Source organism: Oncorhynchus gorbuscha, linkage group LG21, assembly GCF_021184085.1.
Source record: "Oncorhynchus gorbuscha isolate QuinsamMale2020 ecotype Even-year linkage group LG21, OgorEven_v1.0, whole genome shotgun sequence".
Taxonomy (NCBI): domain Eukaryota; kingdom Metazoa; phylum Chordata; class Actinopteri; order Salmoniformes; family Salmonidae; genus Oncorhynchus; species Oncorhynchus gorbuscha.
This window is the reverse complement of record NC_060193.1, coordinates 36,267,702-36,286,774: the sequence shown is the minus strand read 5'-3', so window position 1 is coordinate 36,286,774 and position 19,073 is coordinate 36,267,702. Positions and strand designations below refer to the sequence as shown.

The following is a 19,073-nucleotide window of genomic DNA, read 5'->3' as shown; positions in this document are numbered from 1 at the left end:
ACTCGTGTTTCAATGGCACGTTGTGTTTGCTAATCCAAGTTAATAATTTTAAAAGGCCAATTGATCAGTAGAAAACCCTGTTGCAATTGTTAGCACAGCTGAAAAATGTAGTGCTGATGAAAGAAGCAATAAAACTGGCCTTCTTTAGGCCACTTGAGTATCGGGAGCATCAGCATTTGTGGGTTCGATTACCGGCTCAAAATGGGCAGAAACAAAGAACTTTCTTCTGAAATTTGTCAGTCTATTCTTGTTCTGAGAAATGAAGGCTATTCCATGCGAGAAATTGCCAAGAAACTGAAGATCTTGTACAGCGCTGTGTACTACTCCTTTCACAGAACAGTGCAAACTGACACTAGCCAGAATAGAAAGAGTGGGAGGCCCCGGCACACAACTGAGCAAGAGGACAATACATTAGAATGTCTAGTTTGAGAACCAGACACCTCACAAGTCCTCAACTGGCAGCTTCATTAAATAGTACCCGCAAAACACCAGTCTCAATGTCAACAGTGAAGAGACGACTCCGGGATGCTGGCCTTCTAGGTAGAGTTGCAAAGAAAAAGCCATCTCTTAGATTGGCCAATAAAAATAAAAGATTAAGATGGGCAAAAGGACACTGGACAGAGGAACTCTGCTAGGCCAGCATCCTGGAGTCACCTCTTCACTGTTGACGTTGAGACTGGTGGTTTGCGGGTACTATTTAATGAAACAGCCTGTGTATGTCAGCCTTGTACTGGTCTGTAGCTCCATTGTCCAGGTAAAGACAGAATATGCACTCGCAGAGCCATCTGCTCAGTGCCACGTTAATGCTGTGGGGAACAAGGGATCCCTTCATTTTAGTAACCCTCTCCTCTGAAGTTACATGGGCTTGCCCCGGTGGTGCCCTCAGGCCAGTTGGGTGGAGGAGCAGGAAAATGAGGCCAGGTTGAAGCAGTGCCAAGTGGGGCTTGAGCTGCCAGGGCACAGGAGTGGTTAAACTTCGGGAGAAGGTATACGACTGAGCTTACAGCGAGAGCCCCGCTACTGTAGTCATTATCAATCTTTACAGCTTGGGTTCTCATCCCCCCGCCACTGTCGAGAATTAGGTCATGCCAACGGATACCCAAATTCTCCATGGAAAACCGGCTTTAACGAGGCATGTTTGGGTGACCGGAGCATGGAGAGCAGCGACCTTTGACTTCAGGTGTTCCTGGCGTGGTATGGAACTACAATGTACAACATTGTACTCCTATACACAGGACACACAAAGATGCTTCATGTTTCGGGATGGCTCTATCAGCTGATTCCAACTATTTAATAGGGGCGGTTACAGTATGTCGTGGTGATTATTCAGGGCCCTGTAAAAGTTAGCCCACTCACAGAGGATTACTCTAAATAGCTGGCAGCAGCTCGCCCGCCTCAGTTGGGCTAAATAATACTGATAATGACCGAATACATTTTCCCTAGACACCTGAAAATGTGAGGATATTCTTATGAAATCCAATGCTGAAACCTTTCCTTCTTGATTTACAGTCTTCTCGGAAGGAAATCATGAAAATGGGCGAATATAGCGGCCGCCTCAGACGTTAGTGTGAGCGCAGTAAAAGATATACGAGGGCATGGCCATTGAAAATGGAGACATTGACATTTGTTTTACAAGGAAGGTATTCATTTGTCAGACATCTTTCTCTATTTGAAGACTTCAACATGAAAGTTATAGAAAAGTATTACTTAAAGCTCCAAGGGGGAATCTTGACTTGATAACCAGGCAAATCATTCCTTACAATGAATAGACGGTGGGGGACAGGACATTTGACTTTCCTACTGTGCATATAGCTGGTGAAACTGTTGGCCAACATCCAACTCTGTACATGTTGACATGACTGACAGCCAAAGCTGGTCTGGTTCAAGAGAACTGGTTCAGGGGTTATGCAATAACACTATGAAAGTAGGCTATACAGAAGTAATCTATCCCATAAGATAATGTATTGTATTTTAAACAAGTTCACAGATAGATAAATGTAAATCAGGTATGAAATAAGAATTATTCTGTGTTTTTCTGGGTCTTGAGACACAAAGGGTTCAGAGATGAGGAATGACAGTCACGTTTAAAGTTTGGGGGCAGAGTAAGGCACCGACTGTTTTCACAGTTTATCATGACAGCGGAAACTTTAAAAAGCCCTTCAAACACTATTCAAGCCCGTGCTTTGATAATGTTAATAATAGTGACACTACCGGGGGCTGCAACATCAGGACCCAATAGCATTTGACTTGGACATATACAGGTAAAAAAAAATAAGGAAACAAAGTGCTTAAATATGGCATTGGGCCACCACATTACATTTTAGTAATTTAGCAGACAATCTTATCCAGAGCAATTTACAGAGCATTCATCTTAAAATGGTAAGTACATTTTTCCTCAAATTATTTTATTTGAGCCTTATTTTACCAGGTAAGTTGACTGAACACATTTACAGCAACATCCTGGGGAATAGTTACAGGGGAGAGGAGCGGGGATGAAAACACCAATTGTAAACTGGGGATGATTAGGTGGCCAAGATGTTATGAAGGCCAGATTGGGAATTTAGCCAGGACACCAGGATAAACACCCCTACTCTTACAATAAGTGCCATGAGATCTTTAGTGACCAGAGAGTCAGGATACCCGTTTACCATCCCAAACCCGAAAGACAGCACCCAACACAGGGCAATGTCCCCAATCACTGCCCAGGGGCATTGGGATATGTTTTTAGACCAACACCACTTCCAGCAGCATCTGGGTCTCCCATCCAGGGACTGACCCGGACCAACCCTGCTAAGCTTGAGAAGCAAGCCAGCAGTGGGATGCAGGGTGACGGGGGTTTAGATGGTTTCAGAAGATTTGCAGGGACTGCCGCCCTAGCTTCAGGGGGCTGTTTCCACCATTGGGGCTTTGACTGGGCTGAGTAGGAGCTACCCTCCTGTATGGGAAAGAAAGACCAGAAATTACAGAAAAGAGTACTCGGGTTGGAGTGTAGGGTTTGAACATAGCCTGAAGGTAGGGAGGGGAAGTTCCTCTCGCTGCTCCTTAGGCAAGTACCATGGTATTGTAGTGGATGCAAGGTTCAACTGGAAGCCAGTTGAGTATGAGGAGGAGCGGGGTGACATGGGAGAATTTGGGAAGGTTGAACACCAGTCGGGCTGCGGCGTTTTGGGTAAGTTGCAGGGGTTTGATGACACAAGCGGGGAGCCCAGCCAACAGCAAGTTGTAGCAGTCCGGACAGGAGATGACAAATGCCTGGATTAGGACCTGCACCACTTCCTATGTGAGAAAGGAGCTGTTGTAGAGCATGAACCTTCAGGAGCAAGTCACTGCTTTGATGTTTGTAGAGAACGGCAGGATGTTGTCCATGGTCACGCCAATGTTCTTTGCACTCTGGGAAGTGGACACTGGAGTAGTCACCATGATGGAGAGGTCATGGAGAGGGCAGGCTTTCTCCGGGAGGAAGAGCAGCTCAATCTTGTCGAGGTTGAGCTTGAGGTGGTGGGCCGAGATATCTGCAGGCACGGAGAGATGCGTGTGTGTGTGTGTGTGTGGGGGGGGGTCATCCGTTGAGTGTCATCATGAGTGTCATCCGCATAGCAATGATAGTCTGTCCTATGTGAGAACATGAGAGCCAAGTGACTTGGTGTGAAGAGAGAATATGGCCTAGAACTGAGCCTGGAGGGACACCAGTAGTGAGGGTACATGCTTCAGACACAGATCCTCTCCACGACATCTGGTAGGAGCAGCCTGCAAGGTAGGATGCAATCCAAGAGTGTACAAAGCTTGAGACGCCCAGCCCCAAAAGGGTAGAGAAAAGGATCTAATTGGCAGCGGATACATCTAGGAGGATGAGAACAGAGAGTTAGCTTTCGCAGTGCGGAGAGCCTCCGTGACACAGATGACAGCAGTCTCGGTTGAGTGACCGGTCTTGTAGCCTGACCGGTTAGGTTGAAGATCACGCTGAGAGAGAGTTGGTAAAAGTCAGCACACTTTAGTATTTTGGAAAGAAAAAAAGGGTCTGTCGTTTTATTTGCAGTACTTTTACCCTTTTTCTCCCAAATTTCGTGATATCCAATTGGTAGTTAGTCTTGTCTAATCGCTGCAACTCCCCTACGGACTCGGAAAGGCAAATGGTGAGAGCCATGTGTCCTCAGAAACACGATCCTGCCAAGCTGCACTGCTTCTTGATACACTGCTCACTTAACCCAGTAGCCAGCCGCACCAATGAGTCGGAGGAAACACCGTCCAACTGGCGACCGAAGTCAGCTTGCAGGTGCCCGGCCAGTCACAATGAGTCGCTAGAGTGCGATGGGACAAGGAAATTTCATCCAACCAAATCCTCCCCTAACCCGGGCGACACTGGGCAAATTGTGTGCAGCTTCATGGGTATCCTGGCCACGGCAGGGATTGAACCCAGGTCTGTAGTGACGCCTCAAGCACTGCAATGCCTTAGACTGCTAAGCCACTAAGCAGTGGGTCTGCTTTTTCCTAGGGTTATAGGCAGAAGCTTGACATTTTGAGTGAAAGAAAGTGGCTGTACCAGCAGATAGAGGAAGAAAAGGTAGAGCCAAAACAGTTGATGCACCTAGGCATACAGTGCATTTGGAAAGTATTCAGACACTTACCTTTTCCACATTTTGTTACGTTACAGCCTTGTTCTAAGATTGAGAAGGAAAAATATTTAATCAATCTACACAATATCTCACCAATTGGACGAAAAAGCAAAAACAGTAAAAAAACAAAAACAGAAATAGCTTATTTACATAAGTATTCAGACCCTTTGCTATGAGACTCGAAATTGAGCTCAGGTACATCCTTGATCATCCTTGAGATGTTTCTACACCTTGGAGTGAACCTGTGGTGAAATTCAATTGATTGGACATGATTTATAAAGGCACACACCTCTCTGTGTAAAGTCACTTCAAGCAAAACCAAGATGTTTCTGCAACCAGGAAATGAACAGGATTTCTGAGGCTACGTTTTTCATTAGCTCCTTATATGGCTGTGAATGCGACTGTGAATGCGACAGGAATGAGCCTACCCTTTCTATCGTTTCCCCAAGGGGTCTGGAGCATTGTGACGTATTTGCAGGCATATCATTGGAAGATTTGGCAAATGTAGTCTATTATGGTCAGTGTCCGCACGGTGTCCTGCGTAGAAATTGGTGCGCAAAACTCAGCTGCTGGTATTTTTCCATGGGATTCTGAGAAAAACCATGCTTCCACGAACAGCATATCAATGAAGAGATATTTGACAAAACACCTTGAGCATTGATTCAAACAACTTTTGCCATGTTTCGGTCGATATTATGGAGTTAATTCGGAAAAAAGTTTGACGTTTAGGTGACTGAATTTTCGGTTAGTTTCGGTAGCCAAATGGTAGTAACAAACGGAGCGATTTGTCCTACACAAAGAATCTTTCAGGAAAAACTGGACATCTGCTATGTAACTGAGAGTCTCCTCATTGAAACATCTGAAGTTCTTCAAAGGTAAATTATTTTTATTTGATTCCTTTGCTGGTTTTTGTGAATATGTTGCGTGCTAAATGCTAACGCTAAATGCTAAGCTAGCTATCACCACTCTTACACAAATGATTGATTTTCTATGGTTCAAAAGCATATTTTGAAAATCTGAGATGACAGTGTTGTTAAGAAAAGGCTAAGCTTGAGAGCAGGCATATTTATTTCATTTCATTTGCGATTTTTAGAAATCGTTAACGCAACGTTATAGTAATGAGCTTGAGGCTGTAGTCACGATACCGGATCTGGGATGGCTCGGCGCAAGAGGTTAAGAAATCAAAATGGTAGAAACTCCATCCATCCTATCAGAAGGTTAAGTTGAGCCATTATTAGCCGTCTGATCATGGGATCAGTTTAGCCTTTTAAGTCATTATAAAAAAAGATTACATGGACAGAGGGAACCTAATCCTAGACCAGCACTACTACTTTCAGATGCTTGATAGATGTCTTTTCCAGTCTAAAACCTGGGACAACATGAAGTTTGAGGGACTTACCCCCATGATCTTGCTCCTCTGCTCCACGTCCTCCCACATTGAGTGGACGATGTAGCGGCACATGTACTTCCCCTCACGGCCTTCTTGCCTAATCCTCACCAGACAAATCCTACAGGGGAGAACAGAGTTAACACCTTATCTGACAGGGACGGACAGCCTCTTACCCTAAAGGGCCAATACCGAACTTGAGATACACTATACAGTACATTTGGAAAGTGACTTTCATAAGCATAAGACCCCTTCCCCACATTTTGTTACATTACAGCCACATTCTAAAATTGATTAAATCAATTTTATTTCCCCTCAATCTACAAACAATACCACATAATGACAAAGCGAAGACAGTTTTTTGGAAACATTAGCCAAAAAATAAATACAAATACATTAATACCTTATTTACATAAGTATTCAGACACTTTGCTATGAAACTCGAAATTGAGCTCAGGTGCATCCAGTTTCCCATTAACCATCCTTGAGATGTTTTGACAACTTGATCAGAGTCCACCTGTGGTATATTAAATTGATTGGACATGATTTGAAAATGCACACCTGTCTATATAAAGGTCCCACAGTTGACAGTGCATGTCAGAACAAAAACCAACCCTCGAGATCTAAGGAATTGTCCGTGGAGATCAGAGACAGGATTGTGTCGAGGCACAGATCTGGGGAAGGGTACCAAAACATTTCTGCAGAATTGAAGTTCCCCAAAAACACAGTGACCTCCATCATTCTTAAATGGAAGAAGTTTGGAACCACAAAGCCTCTTCCTAGAGCTGGCCGCCCAGGCAAACTAAGCAATCGGGAGAGAAGGGTCAGGGAGGTGACCAAGAACCTGATGGTCACTCTGACAGAGCTCCAGAGTTCCTCTGTGGAGATGGGAGACCCTTCTAGAAGGACAGCCATCTCTGCAGCACTCCACCAATCAGGCCTTTATGGTAGTGGCCAGATGGAAGGCACATGACAGCCTGTCAAAAGGCACCTGAAGGACTCAGACCATGAGAAACTAGATTCTCTGGTTTGATGAAACCAAGATTGTACTCTTTGGCCTGAATGCCAAGCGTCACGTCTGGAGGAAACCTGGCGCCATCCCTATGGTGAAGCATGGTGGTGGCATCAACATGCTGTGGAGATGTTTTTCAGCAGCAGGGACTGGGAGACTAGTCACGATTGAGGGAAACATGAACGGAGCAAAGTAGAGAGATCCTTGATGAAAACCTGTTCCAGAGCTCTCAGGACCTCAGACTGGGGCGAAGGTTCACCTTCCAACAGGACAACAACCCTAAGCACACAGCCAAGACGACGCAGGAGTGGCTTCGGGACAAGTCTCTGAATGTCCTTGAGTGGCCCAGCCAGAGCCCGGACTTGAAACAGATCAAACGTCTCTGGAGAGACCTGAAAATAGCTGTGCAGCAACGTTCCCCATCCAACCTGACAGAGCTTGTGTGGATCTGCAAAGAAGAACAGGAGAAAGTCCCCAAATACAGAAGTACCAAGCTTGAAGCGTCATACCCAAGGCTGTAATCACTGCCAAAGGTGCTTCAACAAGGTAATGAGTAAAGGGACTGAATACACATGTATGAGATATTTCAGTTAAATGTTTTAAACATTTGCAAAAATGTCTAAAAACCTGTTATTGCATTGTCCCTACGGGGTATTATGTGAAGATTGATGAGGAAAACAACCATTTCATCCATTTTAGAAAAAGGCTGTAACATAACAAAAAAAGTCAAGTGGTCTTTATACTTTCCGAGTGCACTGTAAATACACAAAAGTATGTGGAACCCCCTTCAAATTAGTGGATTTGGATATTTCAGCCACATCCATCGCTGACAGGGGTATAAAGATCGAGCACACATCCATGCAATCGCCATAGACAAACATTGGCAGTAGAATGGTCTTACAGAAGAGCTCAGTGATTTTCAACATTGCACCATCATAGGATGCCACCTCACTTCCTCAAATGAATAGGCTCCCCTATTAATTTCTCCCCTTCTAGAGATGCCCCGGTCAACTCAGCCGTGAAGTGGTATGCCGCCACACAAGCTCACAGAACGGGACCGCCACATGCCGAAGTGCATAGCGCATAAAACTAATCTGTCCTCAGTTAAAAACACTCACTACCAAACAGCCTCTAGAAGCAAAGTCAGCATAAGAACTATTAGTCGGGAGCTTCATGTGCTGGATTTCCATGGCCGAGCAGCCGCTCACAAGCCTAAGATCACCATACGCAATGCCAAGCGTTGGCTGGTGGTGTAAAGCTTGCCACCATTGGACACTGGAATGTGTTTACTATAGTGATGAATCATACTTCCCGAACTGGCAGTCGGACAGACCAACGAGTTTGGCAGATGCCAGGAGAAGGCTACCTGCCCCCAATGCATAGTGTCAACTGTAAAGTTTGGTGGAGGAGAAATAATGTTCAGGGGCTGTTTTTCATGGTTCGGGCCAGGCCCCTTCATTCCAGTGAAGGGAAATCTTAACACTACAGCATATAATAACATTCTAGAAGATTCTGTGCTTCCAACTTTGTGGCAACAGTTTGGGGAAGGCCCTTTCCTGTTTCAGCATGACAATGCCTCCGTGCACAAAGTGAGGTCCATACAGAAATGGTTTGTCGAGATCGGTATGGAAGAACTTGACTGGCCTGCACAGAGCCCTGACCTCAATCAAACATCTTTTGGATGAAATGGAACGCAGACTGCGAGTCATGCCTAATCTCCCAACCACACTAATGCTTGTGGCTGAATGGAAGCAAGTCCCCGCAGCAATGTTCTAACAGCTAGTGGAAAGCCTTCCAAGAAGAGTGGAGGCTGTTATAGCAGCAGAGGAGGAACAAACTCCATATTAATGCCCATGATCTTTGAATGAGCAGGTGTCCACATACATTTGGTAATGTAGTGTACATGGCCATACCTAGGAAATCCTCTGACATCAATGCATGATTTATTTATGTTCAAGTCACAGATGCTTGTATCAAGTTATAATTTGTCATTGTAACAATCGTTCATGTTGATTCTGCTGTGTTGGGTTCCAATGTTCTCAACCCTTTCTTAATGGGCTTTATTCTGAATAGTACTGTGTAATTTCTGAAATGGGTAGCTGATTAAGTCAATAAAACTGAATCTGTGGTTGTTCTACATTTTCACTCACTGGTTCTTAGATCCAAATGCAAATAACCTAAACCAGTGTGCGTATGAATCTGCATTCGTGTGCATTATTCCCACGACATGACACCCTTTTCAGAGCGTGAAGATTGTTTAGCCTCATACACACAGCAGTTTTGATTGAGTCCAGGCCTGGCTTTTGGAGCTTATGTCATCCCGCATGCCAAAGTCAACAGAATTAGTGGCAGGAAAGTAGCTTTGACAGGAAGTCAGAGGAGTGGTGGGCATGTTTGATGAAGAGGTTCGTGGCAGCGCAATTTATCACCCAACACTGATGAGCTCATGCATGCATACATACATTTCTTTCCCAGGTCTGGATCAAATACCAAGGCATGTGTTAACTCAAGGCATGTAACCTGAACTACCTGGGGCTTGAGAGTACAGATGCAAAAAGGGCAGTGAGGTTAGATTTTTCTCTTGGAAAATCAAGATGGCAAGATTTACCTCTAAACAATTCTTATCCAAATAGAAACATACCTAAATAATTAAGCCCTTACCACTGCACTCTATACATAGACAGGGAGGTGTTCAGGGCCCTGGCGGAGTAGTACTGGAAAAATAACCTCTCCCTCAACGACAATAAAACGAAGGCGCTGATCGTGGACTTCAGGAAACAGCAGAGGGAGCACACCCCTATCCACATTGACGGGACAGCAGTGGAGTAGGTAGAAAGCTTCAAGTTCTTCAGTGTACACATTACTGACAATCCGAAAATCGTCCACACTGACAGTGTGGTGAAGGCGTAACAGCGCCTCTTCAACCTCAGAAGGCTGATTTTTTGGGGAACTTTTCACCAAAAACACTCAAACTTCTACAGATGCACAATTGAGAGCACCCTGTTGTGCTGTATCACCGCCTGGTACGGCAACTGCACCACCCGCAACCACATGGCTCTCCAGAGGTGGTGCGGTCTGCCCAACGCATCACAGGGGGCACACTGCCTGCCCTGCAGGACACCTACAGCACCCATGGGCACAGGAAGGCAAAAAGATCAACCACCTAGGCCACGGCCTGTTCACTCTGCTACCATCCAGAAGGAGAGGTCAGTACAGGTGCTTCAAAGCTGGGACCGAGAGACCGCTTCTATCTCAAGGCCACCAGACTGTAAATAGTCATCATTAGCCAGCTACCACCCAGTCACTCAACCTGCACCTTAGAGGCTACTGCTCTATATACATAGAATCACTGGCCACTTAAATAATGGAACACTAGTCACTTTAATAATGTTTACATACTGCTTTACTCATTTCATATGTATCACTGTAATGTATTCTACTGTATTTTAGTCAAAGCCACTGCAACATTGCTCATCCTAATATTTATATAGTTCTTAATTCCATTATTTTACTTTTAGATGTGTGTATTGTTAGATACTACTGCACTGTTGGAGCTAGGAACACAAGCATTTCGCTACACCTGCAATAACATCTGCTATATGTGTATGTGACAAATACAATTTTATTTAGCCATCATTGGCGCTCATGCCTAGAATGTCCCTGTCAAATCCTTTTACCAGAAAATACAAAATCTTAATACCAATTGAAAGTCTAGATTTGACTTCAAAGGAATAGCGGATGGGAGACAAAACAGCCAAACTAACACAGAATTGAGGTCAAAGTAGAAAATAAGGCACAGTCACAGCTTCATCATGGGAACTTGAAGTTCCCAAAAGGGTTTCAAAATTAACAGATGGTTGCAAATGCTAAGTAAACCTGGCCTGAGGAGGGCCTGTAGAGGGGGTGTAACAGAGGTACTCGCCAGACATGGAGCTGTGCCACCAGGAACCAGGAGTTGAGCGTGTCGGGGAGGGAGCATTCTGTGGACGGAGAGATCAGAGGGGGCGTGTCTCAGCCAAGACCGGCTTACATTCCATCCCCCCACCCGCTAAAGAAAACAGCCTAACCACCCTGTAAAGTGTCACATTAAATCTTTCAGGATGCAGATGAAAGGGTCCATTTAGGCACTTGGGCAGTCTTGTTACTCTGGGAGTTACTCTGGGAGTTACTCTGGGAGTTACTCTGGGAGTTACTCTGGGAGTTACTCTGGGAGTTACTCTGGGAGTTACTCTGGGAGTTACTCTGGGAGTTACTCTGGGAGTTACTCTGGGAGTTACTCTGGGAGTTACTCTGGGAGTTACTCTGGGAGTTACTCTGGGAGTTACTCTGGGAGTTACTCTGGGAGTTACTCTGGGAGTTACTACTCTGGGAGTTACTCTGGGAGTTACTCTGGGAGTTACTCTGGGAGTTACTCTGGGAGTTACTCTGGGAGTTACTCTGGGAGTTACTCTGGGAGTTACTCTGGGAGTTACTCTGGGAGTTACTCTGGGAGTTACTCTGGGAGTTACTCTGGGAGTTACGGTCGATAAGCCCAAGCAGACCTTCCCTCCATCCATTGGACTGGTAAGGTCCACACGGCCATTGTTCTCAAAGCTATGGAAATGTACTCAGACTAGCACAACTACATCTCAGTCATAGACTAACCTGTCAATGACTTATTAAATTAATTGCTTATGTTCAATTATTTATCAACAAAGACCTGGGTGGAATAATAGGTTACCTCAGGTGATGAACTCTATAGAAGGAATTAACTACATAGAAGGAATCTGTATCTATACATGTAAATACTTACTTTCAAAAAATTCATCATAGTTGATTCTCTCCACACAGCATGTGTACATGCGCAAGGCAGCAATCTTGATTTTCTGCAAAAACAGACCGTAGCAAGATAAGATAAAGACCTAAAGAGTATCCCACACAGTAACACTTTCCTTTTAACTTCTCCAAAATGTAAACCAAAATTCACACGTAATAAAAGCAGAGGGCTTAGGCCCAGGTTGGGTGGTGGAATAAGAAGAGTGGATTGTGAATCATGGGTAAATCGCTCTCCATCCGGGGATTCTGGGTAAGCTTGGCGGTGGCATGGGAGGCCCTCTTTGAGCGCAGCCTCAGCTGCTGTGCACGAGAGTCAACATTCATATAGGAACTCTGCTGCTACCCACTCACAGCACAGCAGTGGCTATGGTTTGGAGTTGGTATGCCTTTGCATTCCCAATGGCTTTTGACACCAATCCAATTTAAACTGTAAGACACGGTTCAGAGGAAGGCTTTTCAAGCTGATCTAAATTAAGCTACCTTCTGCTGTTCTAAGACCCTATAGCAGTGGTGACATGTGCATGTGACATGTGCAAATTGAGCAGCAGTGCAGAACAAAAAGAGGTAAATGACAGCTGACTTAAAAAGGGTCAATCTGCAGTTGCTACATCCATTTTCAGACTTATAAATTAATGATATATACCCATTGATTCTTGACGAATATACGTTAGAAATGCCTCATGAGCTTAGTTCAACTGTCATACCCCTTCAGAACCCAAAGTATAAGCTTGTTTTACTCCATTTTCAAAGGAGTAAAGGAGGAGCTTCCTTTCTCAGAAAGGAGTCTATAGATGTAAGATATTTTGGCTTTAATGGATTGTGCTGTGACAAGAAGGGTTTCAACTTCATTCAACTGAGTTCTAAACCTCCTCTTGGAGGTAAATGAGGAAATTACATGTCTAATTTGAAGATATATATTTTTTTAAATGCAGAGCTCTTGAAAGGATTTCAGTGGTGGTTTTCTGATTAAATAGGTCTGAAAAGGTCCTGATTCCTAGAGTATGCCAAAGATTAAAGATGGCATCCCTCAGGGCTTTTGGCAAGTCTGGGTTGCCTACTATAGGCGAGTGAGAACATATTTGGGAGGAAATGCCCAGGTATTTCTTACAGTCCCTCCACGCTAGTAGGGTGCTGTAAATCACAAAGGTTTTGGCTGTTGCCCACTTCACTAAAGTTATTAATGAATATAATTGAGCTTAAAGGCAATGAACCACAGGATTGGGCTTCTATCTGAATCCACGTTGACTCTTGTCTGTTTGTGATCCATGTTAGCATGTTGCGGATTTGGGCAGACCAGTAGTACAATTGAAGGGAGGGAAGGGCAAGACCACCCTTAGATTCAGGTTTCGATAGAGTGGAAAACTTGATCCTAGGTTTTTTATTGCCCCATATAAATTTGGTGATGCTTTGGTTAGTTGTTTTGAAGAAGGAAACTGGGAGATAGCATGGGACCATCTGAAATAAGTAGTTCAGTCGAGGGAGGACGTTCATACGGATTACATTGATTCTTCCTACTAAGCTAATTGGGAGGGAGATCCAGGTTTGGAGATCGTTCTTGATTCGATCCAGGAGTTTTCCTTAAAAAGGCTATTTAGATCTAGTGTTATGAAGATCCCGAGGTATTGAAACCCCCGTGTTTTCCATTGGAAAGGACAAAGTGTCTTCATAGAGCTGGTGACTGTAATATTGAGAGGGCAGACAGTGGATTTGTTCAAATTGATCTTATAACCTGAAAACTTGCCATACTGAGCAATTGTGTCTAAAATGAGAGGGAGGGATTTCTCAGGGTTGGGTATGTAGAGCAAGACATCATCCGTGTAAAGCGAAATCTTGTGCTGCAGGCCACCTGCAGAAACACCCATAATACTTGGATTGCTCCTTATCAGCTCTGCCAGAGGCTCCGCCCCCAACAAGTAGAGCAGCGGGGACAGCGGGCACCCTTGTCTTGTGCCCCGTTCCAGAGGGAATCTGTCAGAGTTCAGTCCATTAGTAGTCACCATGGCATTTGGATGAGAGTATAGTGATTTGATCCATTTAATAAGATTTGGGCCCATATTGAACTTTTCTAAGACTGAAAACAGAAAGCTCCACTCCATCCTGTCAAACGCCTTCTCAGCATCCAGTGAAGCCAGCAGGACAGGGGTCTTCTGTGTGTTTACTTGATCAATAATATCAAAAAGACGGCGAATGTTATCAGAAGAGTATCTGTCTCTAATAAATCCAGTTTGGTCCACATTTATTATTTTGGGAAGAAGAGTGTTTCATCTTTTGGCGTGCAATTTGGTAATTATTTTATAGTCGAAATCCAACAAGCTTATGGGCCGGAAGGACGAGCAGGATAGGGGGTCCTTGTCCTTTTTTAGTAACACTGTAATGCGAGCTGTGTGCATTGAGCCTCCGTTTTTGCAAAAATCCTCCAGCATTGGCATGAAGATAGGGCTGAGCTGGGGCCAAAAAGCTTTGTGGAACTCTATGGGCAATCCATCTGGGCCTGGGGACTTATTAGGTGGCATGGAGGTAATTGCCTCCAGGGTCTACCCAGGAGTGAAGGGGGAGTTGAGATCTTCTTGGTCGGTCTCTGATAGTTTAGGTAGCGAGATTCCCTCTAGGAAAGAGTGGAGTTCTGCCTCCGTGTGTTTTCTCTCAGAGGTATATAGTTTGCAGTAAAAATCATGAAAAGTTAAATTTATATTTTTTGGGTCATATGTGACCTCGTCCTCTGCTGTTCGGATAGCCATGATTGTACGCTCTGACTGCTCCTTTTTTAATTGGTAAGCAAGCAATCTACTGGGCCTATTGCTATACTCATGGCATTTCTGTTTAGTAAAGAATATACATTTTTTAATCTCCCGAGTGTAGTCCAAATTCAGTTTGGCTTTGGCTGCTTTAAGATGACTCCAGGAGGTGCTGTCTAGGGATTGTTTATGTATTTTTTCACAGCATTCCAGCTCCCTCTCAAGGTCTAGCCTGTGTGCTTCCATTGCTTTTTTCTTAGAGGAAGCATATGCAATTAGATGACCTCTTAGTGTGGCGTTAGCAGCGTCCCACATTGTGGCCAGAGAAACAGGAGAATCTTTATTGTCTTGTGTGTAGTTGTCTATCCATGTAGTTACCAATGTATGGAACACATCATTTAATAGCATGGAGGTGTTGAATTTCCAGCTCTTTGACCTTGGGATGTTTTTGCAGAGGTCAAAGCGGAGGTGGACAAAGGCCTGGTCTGAAAGTGCTATGGGTCCGATTGTACAAGTGGCTGAATTTATGAAACTCTTTGGGATAAAAATGTAATCTATACGGGTAGGTGTTATGGACATTAGAGTAGTATGTATAGTCCATAGATGAGCTATTAGTCTCTCTCCAGATATCTATCAGTCCCATCTCTTTAGTAAGAGAGTTCAACATCTTTGCAGATCTAGGATTTGTGGTGGGGACTTGAGATGATTTGTCTAGGGTTGGGTTAAGGGTACAATTAAAATCTCCGGCCACCACACCAAAGGAGACAATGCTCATTGAACAGGGTTATAATTTTTGACATGAAGGCAGGAGTATCTGTGTTAGGGGAGAAAATGTTTAATATAGTAATTGGTTGACCATATAGTGACCCAGTTATCAAAATAAATCTCCCCTCCGGATCAGATATGTTTTTGTCAATTATGAATGGAACATTTTTATGGATAAGTATGGCTGTGCCTCTACTGTTTGATTTGAAAGATGAGAAATACACATGTCCCACCCAAGCTCTGCGGAGTTTGGCATGTTCAGCATCAGAGGTGTGTCTCTTGTAATAGCGCGATGTCTGCCTTTTCCTTCTTTTGAGCACATATGATCTTTTTTCGTTTTATTGCATGCCCTAGACCATGGCAGTTCCATGTCAATAGATTTAAGGTACTAGTCATCGTCATTGAGCAGTAATCAAACTTTAGTGTAAGTCATCGCTGGGTAAAAGTGGATAGTAATTACAGCTGCGTTCACATAAAAGGAAAATAAATGGTGTACATAAAATAATAATCTCACCCCAGCCGAGTTCTCAAACAACTCGACACATCCCGTTGGATCTATTACAGTCTCGCTCAGTCTATTACCCTCCCGCTCAGTCTCAATTCTGTGTTCCGAATAAAACAAAAACCGGGAACAGTTAGCAACGCACAACGTCTCCCTCTCCCCACCAAAGAAATGCCTCATCCTCTCCACCCCGCATTGAGTAAATAACACAGTTGCCCTCGTCCAGACCACAGTAAAAGAGGGGAGAAAAATCAAATCAATAGCCCAGCCTACTTATACCTCCCAAGGGACATAGGGAACCCCAAGTAATAATAGCAACAACAACAAAAAAAACAGGGAAATAAAAGTAGGCTGAAACATTAGTAGGCCTAGGTTAGGCTATACAGCCCATCCCTCTCAGTTAAAGTAAAATAAATATAAATTGGACGGCTATAATGACATTTAGGGGGTGGGTCTCTAGATATCGGCTATATGTCGTCTTACCTCCTTTAGTAATGGCATTAATCGTGTTTAGTCATTGGTCTGTTTCTCATTGGCCAGGATTGTCTTTCAAAAAACGTTTTGCCTCTTCGGGAGTTTTGAAGTGTCGCAAGGCTCCTTGAAGAATCCTGAGCTCGTTTGGGTATTTGAATCCCCTGAAGATGCCTCGGTCAATGGAGTATTTCTTCACTTCGTCAAATTCTCGGCGCTTTCGGCGTATTCCAGCTGACAGGTCCTGGTGTAAAGCGAGTTTGGCGTTTCCCACTGTGATGGTGTTGTTTTTCGCCGCCTGTAGGACTCGTTCCTTGTCGGTGAATCTCAGGAAACGTATGGTGATTGGGCGCGGTGGTTGTCTGGCTGCTGGTGGGGGCCTCAGTGCTCGGTGAGCTCTCGAGTTCTATGGGCCTGTCGCTGGACATGTGGAGCCACTCGGGAAGTTTGTCTTGCAGGTAGCGGATCAGTGGCATGTTTCCCACTTCTTTTTCGCCCAGATTGAATAGAACACAATTATTCCTTCGCCCCCTGTTTTCCAGGTCCCCTGTTTTCTCTTCCAGATGCTCAATTTTCTTTTTAGCATATGCTATTGTTTCCATGGCATCTGTCAATAAGTTTTCCATGGATAGGATTTGCCCCTCTGCCTCAACCATAAACGCGGGGCACCTGGACATCTTGTTGTTGATGTCAGGCAAAGCGTTTTCCAGGATTGTCACCTTGCCCCCTATCACACTGAGCTGAGAGTTAATGGCATCTAATTTAGTGTTTAGTTCTGTACGTTGGGATCTCAACTCAGAAAGGATGTCTTCGACAGAGTGCGAGGTTGGCATTCGTTGTGCCTCGTGGGGGAGCGGGTTCTCTTGCTCCTGGCTAATGGCGCTAGTTTTTTCTGAAGCTAGCTTCTTCTTGGAGGCTTTTTCCGTCGCTAATACTCGAGTCCGGGTAAAAATGTCACCTGTAGTGTCGCCTTTTGTAGCCGCCATTACTTTTTCTTACTAAAGTTAAATGAGTTTGAACTTGGAGTGGAGGTAAGATTAGGAATTGGAAACTACTTGTGCGGAGCTCTTAGTTCATGCGGCCATCTCGTTCAAGGGTCACGTGATCCCCTCGCTAAAGTATTTATAATGATTTCAAATGGTAGGCTATTTGAACCCAGGTCTGGGCCCAACCCATGAGAGGGTGGTTTTAGAATACATTGTCACCCCTAACCCATGGAGGTACTTGGCTCATCCACAGGGAAGATTCCTGGTTCACCACCGGGTTAATGCTCCCCTGCTGGTGTTCATAAGCCTCATATCCACCTGTAACCAGGATGGACATTTTTTAAGTGCCAGTCCTGTCTTTAGAGATGGGAATGTGTGCATTCAATGTGACACAAGGCATTTGTGAAACATCACTGTTTTTAAATCCGAACTAAATTAACGATAGGTCTAAAACAACAAGAGTTGGTCTAAAACAACTCCCATTTCGGGACACATACTTTTGGATGCATCTGTCCTAGAGGTTCGGCCGATTAATCGGAATGACCGATTAATTGGGGCCGATTTCAAGTTTTCATAACAATCGGAAATCGGTATTTTGGGGCGCCGATTTTTAAATATATTTTTTAATACCTTTATTTAACTAGGCAAGTCAGTTAAGAACACATTCTTATTTTCAATGACGGCCTAGTGCCTTGTTCAGGGGCAGAACAGATTTTCACCTTGTCAGTTCAGGGGATCCAATCTTGCAACCTTACAGTTAACTAGTCCAACGCAATAACGACCTGCCTCTCTCTCGTTGCACTCCATAAGGAGACTGACTGCCTGTTACGCGAATGCAGTAAGCCAAAGTAAGTTGCTAGCTAGCATTATTATTCTTATAAAAAATAATCAATCATAATCACTAGTTAACTACACATGGTTGATGGTATTACTAGATATTATCTAGCGTGTCCTGCGTTGTATATAATCTGACTGAGCATACAAGTATCTGACTGAGCGGTGGTAGGCAGAAGCAGGCACGTAAACATTCATTCAAGCGCCAGCAGCGCTTCGTTGTGCGTCAAGCATTGCTCTGTTTATGACTTCAAGCCTATCAACTACCGAAATGAGGCTGGTGTAACCGAAGTGAAATGGCTAGCTAGTTAGCGCACTCTAACTAGAGGGACAGAAGCTATACTGTTACACTGGCAATACTGAAGTGCCTATAAGAACATCCAATAGTCAAAGGTTAATTAAATACAAATGGTATACAGGGAAATAGTCCTAAAATAACTACAACCTAAAACTACTTACCAAGGGAATATTGAAGACTCATGATAAAAGGAACCACCAGCCTTCATATGTTCTCATGTTTTGAGCCAGGAACTGAAATGTTAGCTCTCTTACATAGCACATATTGCACTTTTACTTTCTTCTCCAACACTTTGCTTTTGCATTATTTAAACCAAATTGAACATTATTTACTTGAGTCTAAATTGATTTTATTGATGTATTATATTAAGTTAAAACAAGTGTTCATTCAGTATTGTTGTAATTGTCATTATTACACACACACATACATATATATATATACACATATCGTCCGATTAATCGGAATCGGCCTTTTTGGTCCTCCAATAAATCGGTATCGGCATAAAAAATAATAATAATCATAATCGGTCGACCTCTAATCTGTGATTCACGACTGAACCTCAATACATTATTGAACATGACATCCTACATATAGATTAAAGTGTGAGGTGATAAATCAGAGGTTACTTGTGAGAGACCTACAGTAATGCTGTATG

The 19,073-nt window shown here is 43.9% G+C and overlaps 1 protein-coding gene across 1 annotated transcript in view; it reads right to left on the bottom strand.

Annotated features, from left to right (window-relative positions):
* Positions 1–19,073, bottom strand: part of LOC124008484 (ubiquinol-cytochrome-c reductase complex assembly factor 1) — a 40,423-nt gene that overhangs the window by 10,726 nt on the left and 10,624 nt on the right. The window contains exons 4-6 of the mRNA XM_046319788.1: positions 11,805–11,877; positions 10,935–10,992; positions 6,013–6,121 (exon numbers count right to left, since the gene is read on the bottom strand). Of these exons, the coding sequence (XP_046175744.1) occupies positions 6,013–6,121; positions 10,935–10,992; positions 11,805–11,877 (240 nt within the window). The remainder of the gene's footprint in view (positions 1–6,012; positions 6,122–10,934; positions 10,993–11,804; positions 11,878–19,073) is intronic.